We start from the raw sequence: 14,552 nt of genomic DNA on the forward strand, positions 1-14,552 counted from the left end.
AAAAAAAAAAAAAAAAACAATAATAATAAAAACCACTCTCAAAATGGCTGACGACGAAGAAATCTCCGTCTACGACGAGGTCGAGATTGAGGACATGACGTACGACGAGACGCTCCAGATCTACCACTACCCGTGCCCCTGCGGCGACCGCTTCGAGATCGCCCTGGCCGACCTGCAGGATAGCGAGACCGACATCGCCGTCTGCCCGAGCTGCAGCCTTATGATCCGCGTCATCTACGAGGTCGAGAACCTGCACAAGTCGGAGCCTGAGCCCGAGCCTGAAAAGGATAAGGAGACGCCCGCCCAGGTCGCCATCGCTGCCTGAGGTACCAAAGCCGCCAGCGGATACGTATTCACCTGGCTCGGAGTCGGCGGGGGGACAAAAACCACATTCGAGAGATCTGGGTGCTACACAAGTCTCCTGGGCAGCGTTTCTGACGTCTGGGGCGCATGTCGCTTCTCAAAAGAGACTCGTGTTATGTGCATGTGAGCCTGGCTGGCTCCTGCATGCCGAGCTTCAGCAGTATGAAAAACCGATGCATAAAGATGAGGTGCTGTCGATTGTACAATCACAGAGTCCCCTCGCAATAATGATCGTGTCGAGGCTCCAGGACTAAGAGATACAGTCTTGCATACGACAACCTGGAATGTGCACCGGTCACGACAACGCTATACGCTTTCGACTCGAAATTTGAAGGCGCGGTATTTGTGCATTACAGAATGGATCTGTCGGGGGCCGGGCTTAATGGGCGAGGAGAAGCTCTGCAGAAACGTTTGTCTGCGCCGTTACCTCCTTGAAGTGACAGATTGGGGACGGTGAGGGACGGCGAATCAGTGGTGGAAAGACGGTGTTCGGAGCGTTATGAAAAGCATCTTATGCTGTGTGCTGCGTTTTCTTGGGAGAAAATACACCTGTCTGGTTGTCGAGGTTTGCCTAAGTTTGGGTTCCGAAAATGGCAGAGGTTTGTTGTCGAAAGTAGCATCATGACACGACACCACGTTTATCAAAAAATTTCCCCTAGGTTTTAATCAACTTCATGTTATGGAAAGCCTATCAGCAGCATCATTGAGTACCATCGCCATCCTCTTTTTTTCTCCACGCCTAAGCAAATCTCACATCATCATCCTACAGCAAGTGATATCTTGTCCTGAGAAAAACAAGCTCACAGAGCCAGCAAGCCCAGCCCACAGGCGACAACCATGCCCATCACCGACCCGTCGCAGACCACCTGCCCAGCCGCCGCAGTGACGACCGTGGGTGGCACAGCGGTGACGATGGTCGGCCTCGCCAAGGTAGGGCTGACCAGTGGCGGAGGGCTCACGATAGGAGGAGTGACCCCTGGCGGGGGCGGCGGAGGGGGCGGGGGCGCGGAGGAGACTGTTGAGGTTGCCGTGCGGATTTCTGGTCAGCTTTTTATCCTGCAGGTCAAGCTCTTGACAGAGAGTAGAAGTGATGGAAGGGAATCAAGAATTCAAAAAAAAAGGGAAGAACTTACCAGCAGCAGTGGAGGCAGGAATTGGCAAGACCATGGTTGCCGTGACGCCATCTGTCAAGTAGATGGTCGTCCACTGGGAAGAAGTTGTTGCGGCCAGCTTGGCTCCGTCGGCGTGCCCAGCTGGGTGGTCATCAGCTGCGACGGCCGTGGCGAGAAGAGAGGTTAGGAGAACGAGTGGGAACATCTTGATTGGATCCAATTCACGTCTGTCTTGTCTTTGCTAATGGGCTATGGGGTTCTTTTTTGTCTTTCTATTTTCTTGTTCCAGAACCAAGGCGAATGTGGTTCGCGATACGACAAGCACAAGGAAATGAGGAGATCCAAGGAACAAGGAATCTTCGACTGGAGACGAAAAAAATGGCAGGTCCTTGAGCTCATAAATACCCAGGATGGAAAGCTTGGTGTCACGCCCGCGGTGTTAGGCCACTTACACCAGAGTGTCACATAAAAGTGCTCGTCATCAACAGGAGTCGTACAAGCAATTGCTCAATGGACATTGAATAGGGGCAGTTGAGGGGGCGTACAAAGCACAGCAGAGGGGCTTAGACTACCAAAAGAGCAAACATGGAATACGAAGAACAACCCCCTGAGTCTTTCTTAATTTATCAGTTACCATGGTCGTGGGCTGGCATCATTCTACAGCCTATAAAGAATGAGAGAAGGATAAGGTAAGCTTTTTTTTTTCTTTTTCTATTCTCTTCTGCAGGCCAAAAAAAAGAAGGACAGACCTTAGTCACATACACAATCTGTCTCTCTGATTTGGCAACCGGAATTTGGAGAGATATACCGGCGGAGGTGCACAGCATTCTCAACTAAGAGATCGTATTATTGCGTGCTACGTTCCTCCAAGGTCGAATGAATAGGGTCAAAAAGGGGCAACCTTACCTCTTGCCCCCCGAGGCTGTTTCTTTTCTTTTCTTTTTTTTGACAAAACATTGATGATAGAAAACACCTCGGCTGTATGTATGCCTGCCTGCCAATTCTCAATACTCCTAAATCTGCCGCTAGGGTATAGCAAAGAAGCACTAGCAAGGGCAGACGGCATTTAATTGTGCCATCGAGCTGACATAACATCAATCTTTCATCCGAGTGGCTCTGTGATGTAAAATGGTAGTAGATAAACTCGACCTGAAACGTACCAGCAAACATTCGCTACTGTGACACGATTCCGGGTCAAACAGGCGATAATTGTTCCAGCAACCGAATATCAGGTTCAAGTGCTGCAAACACGGGCTGCTCCCCAAAGAAACAGCAGAGCGAGAGGGTTTGTTATTTATTTACATGAAATAGCAGTTAAAAACCATATAACCATCCTCTTTTCCCCAGCCCTAATCCGGACGCCTGTGCAATCACAGAAAATACGCCCCATCCTAGGTCCAGCCTCTCTGCATTCCTACACGACAGCAGTACATGACTTAAAACTCCCAGTAGAGCACCCATCTTTCCACCCATGTCTGAAAGAAAAAGAAAATGGTGCTTTAAAAGAAACCAACCTAACTTCTGCACTACTTGTGAATGATGCATTTGGGCAAAATAAGGCAAAATAAGGCAAAATAAGCGTAGCTATGCGCGTGCCTAAGATTATATTCGCGCCCAAGCTTGTGATGCGCGTTAGAGATATAAACAAATAAATGAATATTACCTCAATGCACTATACACGTTGATAAGAAATTATTCACGAAACTTTGCTGTGTGGGCTACTAAAGGTGCGGACTGTGATTACCGCCTCAGGAAACATGTACGAAGGTAGCCAAATTCAAGGGGCACCCGTCCTACGAGGCGGGAAGGAGATTATGAATGGCATCCCGGGGTTTCCAAGCAGGAGCTGTATCTTAAGTAATAATTTCCCCATTAATACGAGCTTATCTTGAAAGCCAACTCGCAGCCTTCCCAAGGAGACGACCAAGACTGCAAATCCTTCAACACTGTCTTTCCAAACAAAAAGGTACTTCATCACACAGCAGTTAGATCCATCGGTGACAAGTGTGACGTATTTTGATTTCCTTTTTTTATATTTTGTGACATGATGCTACGACATCATCAACCCTCAACGTTCTCAAAGTAGAACGTCGGCTGGCCAGGCACAGCACCGTCTGCGGCTTGCGCTGTAACATCAACTTCCTTCCCACCATCGGTCAGCAGCTTGCCCTTTTTGCTACCCTCGGTGACGGCAACGACATCCACAGCTACGCACCCGGCCGAACGCTTGAGACCGGCCACCATTGCCAGCAGAGTCTTCTGCTCGTCAAACGCCAGCTTGCGTTCCAGCACCGTCTTGGCGTCCTCTCCACCCTGCAGCCTCTTCTTGAGGTTGTGCACAAACGGCATGGCCTTTTTCATCTCACTCATCTTGCCAATACGTGCCGAGAGCTCCTTGTCGTCCCTGATAGCATTCTTCTCTGCATCCCAGTTCTCCCTGACCAGATCAATGTACTTTTGCTGCCATGCGGGGAAAGCCTCGGCTGTGAAGATTGTGAGCTTCTTGGGCCGCTTGGGGTCGAAAGAAACCTCCTTGCCCTTGGCCTTCTTCTTGAGCTGCGCAGACTCGGCCGAATTGACGTTGGAGGCTGTGCCCTTGACGTACTCGCGAGCCGCCGTCAGTGAGGCATCAACCGCGGGGACCTCGGGCCAGCGAGCGTTCTGAATGGTCTCCTTCTTGCCCAGCACCTCGAGCCATATGTACTCGGCCCAGTGAGGTGCGACAGGCAGAAGCACAAGCGCCTGCAGCTCAACGTATCGCAGAACCACGTCACGGTGTAGCTTGATACCAGCAGCCGCGCACGACTCGCGGTAAAAGCTGATGGCACTCGAGAAGTTGTACCAGGCTGATTGCAAAGCCAGCTTGTAGGCTGTGTCCTTGTAGTGACGCTCTGCTTCACGTACGAGCATGTTGAGCTCGTTGGTGAAAAGAGCATCTTGGAAATCGTTGAGCTCGCCAGTACGTAGCTCGCCAATGTTCTTCACTGCATCTTCGATCCATTCCCTTGTTGTGAACAGGCGAAGAATGGTGTTGTCTGCGACGTCCTCGTCAAAGTTGGCATCGTTGACACCGTCACCGGCATCGGCAATGGCCATCCTCAACGCATCTGCACCGTACTTGCGTGTCGCCTCGTCCAAAGTCATGAAGTTTCCAGTAGATTTGCTCATCTTCTCGCCGTTCATCATCAGGTGACCGTTGACGCGGAAAGACTTGGGCCAGTACTCCCGCGGGAATAGAGCGATATGGCAGTAGATGGCAAACGTGAGGTGGTTGCCAATGAGATCCTAAAGTTGATAATAGTATTAGCAATCACTGCCTCGACTTGGGCTTGGCAGCGGGGAAACGAGATCTAGCTTACCTTCCCTGACACACGCAGATCCAAGGGGTAAGAGTACTGGAATTCTCTGCGCATCGCCTCCAAAGTCGTCTTGGGGATCTTGGATTCCTCCACAAGCTTATCAGTCATCTCGGTGCGGCAGAAAATATAGTCCCAGACCTCATCAAGCATTTGCTCCGGTCCTATATCTGCTGAACCCCTCACACGGCCAAAGTTGTCCTTGTGGAGGAATGGCACTTGGGTGTAGTAGGCCATGTATACGGTGGAATCACTGAGGGACTCGACCAAGAATTTAGGATCCCAAGGGAGTTTGGAACCCAGACCGTAGGTTCTCGCACAGGCCCATTGGTTTAGCCAGTTGAGCATACCCTTGAAAGCGTGCTTGGTCTCGGTCGTGTAAGTCTCCAAACCGTTTCCATCAGCGTTTTCGACAAACTCCAGAGCCTGGTCACGCCACTTCTCCTCGCCATAGTCAAGGTACCATTGATCCAACAGGGCGACGATGCACTCATCTCCTGAACGCGAGACAACCTTGTTCTCAGGCTCTGCATATGCAAATGCGAGTCCCTCGCTGATGAGGTCTTGTCTGACCTTTGGCTTGGCAGCCTCGACCTTCTCGCCCGCATACTTGCCAATCTTCATTGTGCCTTGGTAGTAACCCTCTTTGTACGCCAGCTCCTTGGCCTCTGTCAGCTGCTTGACGTCCTTTGGTGAGGCGATCTTGAGCTTCTCAACCAAGAACTTTGCGCAAAGATCACCATAGGACGGCGTGTCTATAATAGGGATGATTTCAAGTTCAGCCCACTCCTTTGTAATGCCATAGTAATCTGCCTTCTTTGCCAGATCCATGACTGTTGCGTAGTCATCCGGTGAGTCGCTGGGTACTGAGGTTACCACACCAGTGCCCTTTGTCTCTTTGACAGTCTCCATGGGCAGAATGCGAACCTCCTTGTGAACCGAGAGGGGTGCATTGACCCTGGTTCCCACGATGTCAGCGCCAACAAGGTCGGCAAGCTTCTCGGGAACAGCCATGTCTTTCTCGAGCAACCCCTGGAAAGCCATGTTCTTGGCAGACCTCTCTGTGACAACGAAGTATTCCTTCTCCGATGCCTTGAAAAGGCCGTACTTGAGTTTGGGACCGACAAAGCAGCAGGTCTGGCCGTACATTGTCTCTGGCCTCAGGGTCGCGGGTACGAGGAAGACGCTCACGTCGCTCGGGACCTTGCCCTCCAGAGCCGCAGCAGCCTTGGGTGCCCATTCTACAACTTTGAGCTTGAGGGCTGTGTACTCCTGTGGGCCGACACCCTCACCCTCACCTCTGTCGTGGTCCATACAGGGTTGGCCGTCCTTGGCCGAGTAGATCGTGTAACGCTTGCCAAACTTGATCTTGTTCATCTCCCGCAGGCGGTTCATGGTCCACCTCACGAAGCTGTCATAGTAGGGATTGGCGTCGGTGGTGACAAATTGCCTCCTCCAGTCGATCCTGGCACCTGTAGCCTTGAGGTGCTCGTGGCACAGGGGTGGGAAGTAGTCGAGCCAGTACTGGCTGTCCGCAAACCGGTGAATCTCCTGCCTTGGAATGCCAATCGACTCCATAATCTGGAACTGGTACTTTTTCTTTACGGTCTTGGCGTTGGCCTTGCCCTTGGTGGCTGTAAACTTTGTCAGATCTTCCCTCGGACCAGCCGTCGGCTTGGGTGCTGGCGCTGCCTCCGGCTCTTCATACTCCTCCTTGTAGCCATCAAACTCCTTGCCGAACTTCTTGACCTCCTCTGCAAGTTTGTCGGCACAGGCCTTGATAGGCAGACCGGTGCAGTGATAACCCTGAGGCCAGAACGTCCTCTTTCCCTGCATCCGGGAGAAACCCATTTGGAATTCGACTTTGCTCATCGTGAAGTAGTGTCCAATGTGAAGGACACCGTTCATATAGGGGTAGGCAATCGTTCCGTAGAACTTGGGATATTTGGCACGAAGCTCTTCGGGAGATATCGAGTCCAAGGGATATTCGTCCAGGGACGGTGCATTGAAGTTGAAGACGCCATCTTCCTCCCACTTTTGCTGGTACTTTTTCTCAATGGTGACAAGGGCAGTTCGCTTTTCGGTCTGTGTGGAAACACATGTCAGCTACTCCTATTACTCTCATATGACCATTGGTTCATAACCCGTACTCCTTTCAACTCCTTGGTCTTGGAAATTTGAAGCCCATCCATGGTGGGGATGGGAGTTGCCGCCGCCATGGCGCTGTTACTGTACAGATCGTCAATCCGAGTGATCAAGTTCTCAGGTTACTTCGTGCAGATCAAGTGGCCGAGAAGCTGATTGACAGTTTGGCAGTCCGCGGTGATGAAAATTCAAAACTACCGCCTAGAAAACTTCACTTAGATTTGACTCACGGAGCCTCCATCATCGCGAAAACATTCTATGGAGGGGCAAACAAGCCAAACAGCGGGGTGCTGCTTGTTGACAGGGGTCCAAAAGAAACTAAGCCTATTATGGACTAGTACAAATCTCAGGAACACAAGAAAGTCAATATCCCTGAGCTATTGGCACTGTGAGTTTGTTTGTTTTTGCCTTGACAGCCAGCCATTCACATACGGAGTGGTGCTGCACTTTGGCAGTTCGCCGGATGAGAGAAACTGATAGTCATTGGCAGCTCTAGTGGCACTCAAAATAGATTATATAAGTATACACTACATACGATATCGTATTTGCTGACCTGAACTGTGCAAAAATTCCTGCACGATCCACTTAATTATTTACCCTGACATGGGAAGGAGCAAAAATGGCTGCAGGACTGAGTACAGTGACCTCTGGTCGAGGCAAGGTCCGCACACGTTGAGCTGCTTTTGGAGGCAGCCATTGCAATAAGTGCCGGTTGTACTGATCGATTGAAAGCGAAAGAGGGCGACGCTATTCGACTATCTGGTACCCAGTAGAGGGTGGGGCCTAAGTGCAGTTCGTCCACCAATTACAGTCAGCCGTTGATTAGGCGCAACGAAAAAGCACGTGAATTCCCTAGCAATTTACATTTACCAAGCAGGTCTGCATGTAATGCGATCATCATGCGATACGAGACGAAATAAATAAATAAAAATAATACCGCTCTGCAAACCTCAATCTTCAAACTCTCGACTGAGATAGAGCCCAGATTTTCTGGCATCATGTTCTCGGCCACCCTCGCGCGGAGGCTTGCCACAGCAGCAGAAACATCTGCCTCGGGCGTGAAGAGCAGCGGCAAACTCTACATAAGTCGATACCCGGCCAAGAAGGTTTGGCCGCCAGACTACTCCAAGCTGACGCCCCAGGCCCAGCTCAAGTATGAAAAGAAGTACAAGAGGAGGGTTGCTATGCTCTCGGAACGGCCGCGATGGGACAGGTCTGTCAAGCTCGCGCAGCTTCTCTCCGTCACGTGTACGTCTTGTGGAAACTCTACAGTCCAATTTCTTTACCTTGAAACAAACTGCCGAGCCTACTGGGAAACGCTAACTTTGGCCACGGATTATAGCCATTCTGACGTACGCCATACTCTTCATGAAATGGGAAGACGAGAGACACAATCCGTTCTTCGGGGTACGTACAACCGGTGTTTACCGGCCCGCTCCATTACATCTAGACTGGACGTCTCTAACTAGATATTGCGCTTCCTCAGATCAAAAAGGGCTTCTGGGCGCAGTTCGGATACACTCTTGACATGGGGACCAAAACGCCCATCCAGAGCACAACTGCGCGCCCGGATTTCAATAAGAATCCTCACTAAATATCTTGTCACCCTTACCTTCTCTTGTACAATATAATGTAGCCATTAGTATTTCAGCATGAGCACTGGTGTACTGCTTTCTGTTCCACCATCAGACCCGCTCCTGTTTGTACTTATAGCCTTCTCTCAGGACTGGCCCAGCTCTTCGCATATGCAAATCCTGTTCTAGGTCGCGGCGGCACAACGGTTTATGCCAGCCTTGTGGTTGGTATCTGTGGGCTCCTGCCGAGTTTATGGATGCCAAAGGACCAGTCTCGATAAAGACCCCTTGATATGAAGACGTCCTCCGTGGCTTCGCAGCAACAGCGTCGGATCTTGCCAGGTTACCGTTTGATGTGTCCGGTGCGGAGCGCCCTCGCCGGCTACCTGGTCACCTTCCATGCCAAACACCAATACCCAAACCAGATCCTATACCACCGCCGCCTCCTCTCCCTTCGTTTGTCTGCCTCTTGGCGACAGTGCCCTGCGAGCGCACGCCCGCGACGATCCGATCCAGGTTCGTTTCCACGACGACGCCGCCGACAATCATCTCGCTCAGGGTCGAGTGCAACGTCTCAAAGTTGAAGATCAGGTCCAGCTCGCACACGTTCTCAAAGAGCTTGTCCAGCGCCTCGACGTAGACCTGGATCAGGTCGATGAGTGCGAGCGGAGACTCGGTTGCGGTCGATATGACGATGAAGAAGAGCGTGGCATAGTTTCTGTACGTGACGAGGGATGGCACGTCGTTCTGTTCGGTTGAGTCGGTGTGCGAGGTGCCCGAGGCGGCGAGGAGGGGAGGGAGCGGGAGGAAGTTGCACGACCCTGTGGGCCGGTTGGATACGAGCGTAAAGATTTCGGATATCAGCCGCTGCTGCATGTTTGTCTCCTGTGGCATACGCAATGTTCCATGTAAGCATCCGTCACGTCATAAGTGCTCACTAAGAGCGAAATGAAGCTTGCTCCGCCCCTTGATCGAGTTGTCTCACCAGCTGAGTATAAAACTTGGTCAACCGGGGCTGGCCTTGGCCATTAAAGACCAAGAACGCGTTGATCATGATGGGAGCCTGCCAACTTCGTCGGCCGTATACGTCGCTCAAGATCTGAACGAGGTTGGTGCAAATTGAAATGCCTTCAGACGAATGAATGAACGAGGGGCCGCGGTAGCGGTTGGTGGGCACCTGCGATGATGAATTGTGGGGTAACGGGCAGCAATGCAAAGGCTGTGTGGTGCAAGTGGGGCATCAACGACCCCAGCCCAATCCCGGCCTTGGCGCGACGTCAAGTGGAACTCAAAAAGCTCCAGGGGTGAGCTAACAACAAAGGAATTTAAGAAAGCTTCAAAGCTTCTCCCTCACGATTGAAAGTCCTGGCTCAGCTTTCTTTAAAGCCAACCACCTTCACTGCTTACAATTCCGATTCGGTACGGAGAGATAGTTTTGATCTGGTCACGCCATTGTATTCCTACTGAACAGGTAGATACGGTATCATCCATCGTTCACAGCAAACGGTGGTCAACCAATTCAGCCTCTATCAAAGCATCGAAACCAGCAAAAGCATGAGTCGTTCCGCAATCAATCTCATGCGGGTTGCCCGCCGTGGCGTGCTTCAGAATGCTACAATCGCCCAGCGGGCACCACTTCTATCTACTGCCGTCCCTACCCTGAGGAAGGTCAACATTGGCCCGGCCAAGCTGTACAGATCGGTTGCCACCGCCACGGCCAGCCGGAGGAAGGGTATTCAGCCAGAGTCGGAGACTCCGGAGCCAACAGACCCGGATGAGTCAGCCTACGTCCCCAAGACACCGGCTCCGCTTGAGGAATCAGAGTACCACGATCTTGCGGATGAGTATCTCGACAATGTCTTGAGCAAGCTCGAGGACGTGGCAGAGCAGCGACCCGATGTCGACGTTGAGTACTCGGTGAGTAGCGAATTCAAGCAACCACTTTCTCGGTCGTGACACGGCGTGTTGCTGACTTTTTGCTTCAAGTCCGGCGTCTTGACGCTGGCATTTCCACCGCTGGGAACCTATGTGATCAACAAGCAGCCGCCCAATAAGCAGATATGGCTGTCATCACCCGTATCCGGCCCCAAGAGGTATGACTATGTCATCATTGGCGATGGACAGAACCAGAAGGAGGGTACCGGCTTGGGTGACTGGGTCTACCTTAGGGACGGATCTACACTCAGTGGACTGCTCATGGAGGAGCTGAATGTCGATGTTATCACCCCTTAGTAATGAGTGGTAGCTATGGATTCGGGAGGTTCCGCCGTTGTACAGTATGTAAGCATATGATTGGCCGTTGAAAGGTGAGGGCATCAAAGGCAGAAATTTTTTTGGGCGGACAAAACATGGCACATTGTATGCGCGGCACTTGACAAGCTGGGCAGTCAAACTTCAGAGCCATTTGGTTTGTTGGTCACCGGATGGTTGAAAACTCAGATTCCTAGTATTTGTCACCCAAGGACAGCTTGATATCTATAGTTAGCCGATGCAGGGTAGGTAGAATCGAGTTATGGCAGGTTGTTCGAAAATATTCTTTTGCTTGACATACCTCCTTATTGAGAGATTGATCATTACGTATTCAGTTTCAGTCTGAGCTAATCCTGTGACTTATGAGCACCTTTGAACGAGATAGAAATTACCAGAAGTTTGGCTGGACATTTGGAAAATGATCGAACTTTGGTCCTTGGATGGGGTTGGTCGGTTGAGTCTTCTAGACTCCACTGCGAAATCCAAAGCCTCAGACGAACAGACGAACTGCTTTAAAGTCTTTTTTTTTTTTTTTTTTTTTTTTTTTTTTTTTTTTTTTTNTTTTTACTAAAAAGCAGCAGAACCCAGACTTCGAAAAAATCGTGAATAATCAATCATTAAAAAGGCCCATCCATTCTCTCTGTTCGAGGTGCAATGTTAAGGCCTCTTCAATTCCTAAGTCGACAAACATCGGTCTCAATCCGGCGCATCACCACAGAAAAACGTTTCGACGTGCAGCAAAGCCGCCTCCAACACAGCATGGCAGACACCAAGAACACCACCAATGCAAGTCCTGCCCCTGAACAGGGCGCTGGGGAAGAGCAGAATAAGCCCATTCTTCCACTACCACCAGCGTCTGATCAACCCACCAGTCCGGACGGGGTAAAGCAGCTCAACGCCCAGGGCGGCTCAGTGTCATTCGACCACCTTGGACCAATAGTCGTAAATCAAGACGGGACCATGTCTAGGATAGCCAACTGGCCCAACATGACGGAGATAGAGCGCGAAAATACCATTCGTATCTTGGGCAAACGCAATCAGCTTAGGATGGCAGAGCTTCGGAAAGCAGCCGAAGCTACAGAGAAGGCGGGTGATGGGGAGGCGAAGAACTAAGGCCGACTCCGAACGGCTGCTATCATACCTACCCAACGGTCTAGTATAGAAATAAAGGTCCAAGAAGGGGAAAGCAATGGCACAACCGGAGAGATGTTGATATTCTTGAACTTCAAAGTAGCCCTCCTTATTGTAGTAAATGACAGCAACATGTATCTGTTGTGCCCTGCCCAGACTCGCCACCCATAGATAGATCGAGTCGCCAACAGTGCTGTAGCTTGAGTGAGTAAGTGTACATACCAGGTTTGCACGGTACAGTAGACTGGTTGAGTGGAGCACTGGGGCCCTTTGAACCAAAACCAGGGTGACTGTGGAGCTGGAGACACATAACGCGCTGTTAAGCAGCCCTCCCCCTTCTCTTCCCTCCTTGCATACGGGGGTGGGTTCGAATTCATTTCACTTTCGTTCAATCCAAGCTCGTCCGAACCCCAAAAAAGAAAAAGCAAAGAAAGGGGTTGTGTTGACCCTTTCGCACTACGCGCCTACATACCCATACAACAAAAAAAAAAAAAAAAAAAAAGACCCAATACCCCGTAATCCGCAATAAAGATTTCGCGGGGCCCAGGCCGCTGTCGATCCTGATACCCACCGCTCTGATGAGGTGACATCCGTAATTCTTTTCTTGCATGATTTCTAAATGGATGTAGCGTCTTCGTCGTTTGAGCCTCCGACGAACGCCATGTCCCGCCTGGCTCGGAGAATCGAGCGCTGCTGCTGCACCTGCCTCGGCCTCTCTCCTTTAGCTTTTGTATACGGCCTCACAACATGGGGAGTCTGGGTGATTGTCAGCATAGGATCGTCAAAGACATCTGTCAGTTGGATAGGTAAGTCTTTTGACCCTTATCTCTTCTCTCCTCCGGTGCAGCGAGATGTATCATGTCTCTCTATCGACGTCCCAAGGCTGCATTGTTGACTTGGGCTGTCTCGACACATCTAGGCACCACCTCTTCCCTCCTCGGCGTCATTCTCTATCTCCTTCTCAACTGGGCATACACCACAGCCGTCTTCACCCCACCAGGTAGCACAACCGACAACAATGGCTACAGCGCACTTCCCACCGCCCGCGCCCCTTCGGCGACGTCCTTCACGGTGAAATCCAACGGTGAGCTGCGCTTCTGCAAAAAGTGCCAGGCCCGCAAGCCGGATCGTTCGCATCACTGCTCTACATGTCGCCGCTGCGTGCTCAAGATGGACCACCACTGTCCCTGGCTCGCCACCTGCGTTGGCCTACGAAACCACAAGGCCTTCATCCTTTTCCTCATCTATACCACACTCTTCTGCTGGTATGCCTTTGCCGTCTCTGGCATGTGGACCTACAACGAGATCATGCAGGACACCACGTATGTCCAGGACCTAATGCCAATAAACTATATCATGCTCTGCGTCATCTCGGGCATCATCGGCCTCGTAGTCGGCGCCTTCACCATCTGGCATCTCGTGTTGGTTGGCCGTGGCCAGACCACCATCGAGTGCCTCGAAAAGACGCGATACCTGTCCCCTCTGCGCAAGTCTCTCCGAAACGCCTATGACGCCCAGCACAGCGGCCACGGCATCCCCCTGCCGGCCTACGGCCAGCAGATCCTTGAGATGCACGAGAATATCGCACCGGGGATAACGCGGCCCGAGGAGGGCGAGGACTACGCCGGCGGCGGCCAGCCGCTCTCGACCATCCCCCAGCGCGACGGCAACGGTGCCATGTACAGCGATGTGCCTGGCCCGGAGGGTCAGATGGGCCGCCGTCTGACATACGACGAGCTGGAACGGTACCGGGCCCGCAAGCGCTACGACGAATACCTCGACGAGCAGGACAGCGCTAAGCTCCCCAACGTCTTCGATCTCGGCGTCCGCCGGAACTACCTCCATCTTTTTGGCCACAATCCCTGGCTCTGGCCTATCCCCATCTGCACCACTACCGGCGACGGCTGGTCCTGGGAGCCCAGCCCCAAGTGGATCGAGGCGAGGGACAAGCTCGCCCTCGAGCGGGAGCAGCAACGGGCCAGGGAGCGCGCCGCCGGCTGGGGCATGCCAGACGATGCACAGGACCACGCCTCGGGCGCGCCGCCGCCGTGGAGCCAGACGTCACAAGCAGCACCGGTTTACGCGCAGAATGGCCAGCAGCGGACGCACGACGAGTTCCACAACATAGCTTCTCCGGCGGCCGGCGGGGCTGGCAGGCACTACAACAGGAGCCCCATCGCCGGTGCCCGCGTCCCTTCCAAAGCCGACCGGGTTCTCGGTAGAGATCCAAGCCTGTACGTGGACGCGGCGCCGTCGCAACCCCCGCCTGTGTCTCTTTCCATGCGCCGCCTCGGCCCCAAGGGACGGGACGATCTCCTCGATGATTATGACGATGACTACGACGACGATGATCATGCTGCCGTCCTCGAGCAGGACTTTGCCGCCCCGATGGGCACAGCCAAGGACATTGCAACAGATAGGAGATCGCCTGGCCTGAGGCCGGATATGGACTGGGGTCGGGGAGGCGCGAGCGGCCTGCTCAGGGGCAGCAGCGCCATGGGCCCGCGGTCACCCGTCACGGCCGGCAGGGCGAGGGGTGATTCGGACGTTGGTGTTGATTAATATTAGGGCGCGAATAGCTGAACCGTGTTTGCATAGATATATTGTGTTTGTAGTGTGCT

At 52.3% G+C, this 14,552-nt stretch overlaps 8 protein-coding genes across 8 annotated transcripts; 5 read left to right on the plus strand and 3 right to left on the minus strand.

Annotated features, from left to right (window-relative positions):
* Positions 1 to 43: 43 nt before the first annotated feature.
* On the plus strand, positions 44 to 325 carry PpBr36_07011 (uncharacterized protein; the record flags this gene model as incomplete). Its single annotated transcript, XM_029894150.1, has 1 exon — positions 44 to 325. The coding sequence occupies one exon, from the start codon at positions 44 to 46 to the stop codon at positions 323 to 325; it is 282 nt and encodes a 93-aa protein (XP_029747949.1).
* An 838-nt stretch (positions 326 to 1,163) lies between these two features.
* Positions 1,164 to 1,680, minus strand: PpBr36_07012 (uncharacterized protein; the record flags this gene model as incomplete). Its single annotated transcript, XM_029894151.1, has 2 exons — positions 1,164 to 1,402; positions 1,497 to 1,680. 2 exons carry the CDS (start codon positions 1,678 to 1,680, stop codon positions 1,164 to 1,166), a joined length of 423 nt encoding a protein of 140 aa, XP_029747950.1.
* A 1,856-nt stretch (positions 1,681 to 3,536) lies between these two features.
* PpBr36_07013 (uncharacterized protein) lies at positions 3,537 to 7,050 on the minus strand (the record flags this gene model as incomplete). The annotated part of the gene is made up of 3 exons (XM_029894152.1): positions 3,537 to 4,760; positions 4,835 to 6,916; positions 6,982 to 7,050. 3 exons carry the CDS (start codon positions 7,048 to 7,050, stop codon positions 3,537 to 3,539), a joined length of 3,375 nt encoding a protein of 1,124 aa, XP_029747951.1.
* A 924-nt stretch (positions 7,051 to 7,974) lies between these two features.
* PpBr36_07014 (uncharacterized protein) lies at positions 7,975 to 8,570 on the plus strand (the record flags this gene model as incomplete). The annotated part of the gene is made up of 3 exons (XM_029894153.1): positions 7,975 to 8,224; positions 8,319 to 8,383; positions 8,463 to 8,570. The coding sequence occupies 3 exons, from the start codon at positions 7,975 to 7,977 to the stop codon at positions 8,568 to 8,570; spliced, it is 423 nt and encodes a 140-aa protein (XP_029747944.1).
* A 370-nt stretch (positions 8,571 to 8,940) lies between these two features.
* Positions 8,941 to 9,604, minus strand: PpBr36_07015 (uncharacterized protein; the record flags this gene model as incomplete). The annotated part of the gene is made up of 2 exons (XM_029894154.1): positions 8,941 to 9,435; positions 9,536 to 9,604. The coding sequence occupies 2 exons, from the start codon at positions 9,602 to 9,604 to the stop codon at positions 8,941 to 8,943; spliced, it is 564 nt and encodes a 187-aa protein (XP_029747945.1).
* A 500-nt stretch (positions 9,605 to 10,104) lies between these two features.
* On the plus strand, positions 10,105 to 10,782 carry PpBr36_07016 (uncharacterized protein; the record flags this gene model as incomplete). The annotated part of the gene is made up of 2 exons (XM_029894155.1): positions 10,105 to 10,467; positions 10,537 to 10,782. The coding sequence occupies 2 exons, from the start codon at positions 10,105 to 10,107 to the stop codon at positions 10,780 to 10,782; spliced, it is 609 nt and encodes a 202-aa protein (XP_029747946.1).
* A 672-nt stretch (positions 10,783 to 11,454) lies between these two features.
* On the plus strand, positions 11,455 to 11,913 carry PpBr36_07017 (uncharacterized protein; the record flags this gene model as incomplete). Its single annotated transcript, XM_029894156.1, has 1 exon — positions 11,455 to 11,913. One exon carries the CDS (start codon positions 11,455 to 11,457, stop codon positions 11,911 to 11,913), a length of 459 nt encoding a protein of 152 aa, XP_029747947.1.
* Positions 11,914 to 12,550: 637 nt separating this feature from the next.
* PpBr36_07018 (uncharacterized protein) lies at positions 12,551 to 14,493 on the plus strand (the record flags this gene model as incomplete). The annotated part of the gene is made up of 2 exons (XM_029894157.1): positions 12,551 to 12,737; positions 12,851 to 14,493. 2 exons carry the CDS (start codon positions 12,551 to 12,553, stop codon positions 14,491 to 14,493), a joined length of 1,830 nt encoding a protein of 609 aa, XP_029747942.1.
* Positions 14,494 to 14,552: the final 59 nt, after the last annotated feature.

Source organism: Pyricularia pennisetigena, chromosome 1 (genome assembly GCF_004337985.1).
Source record: "Pyricularia pennisetigena strain Br36 chromosome 1, whole genome shotgun sequence".
Lineage (NCBI taxonomy): Eukaryota > Fungi > Ascomycota > Sordariomycetes > Magnaporthales > Pyriculariaceae > Pyricularia > Pyricularia pennisetigena.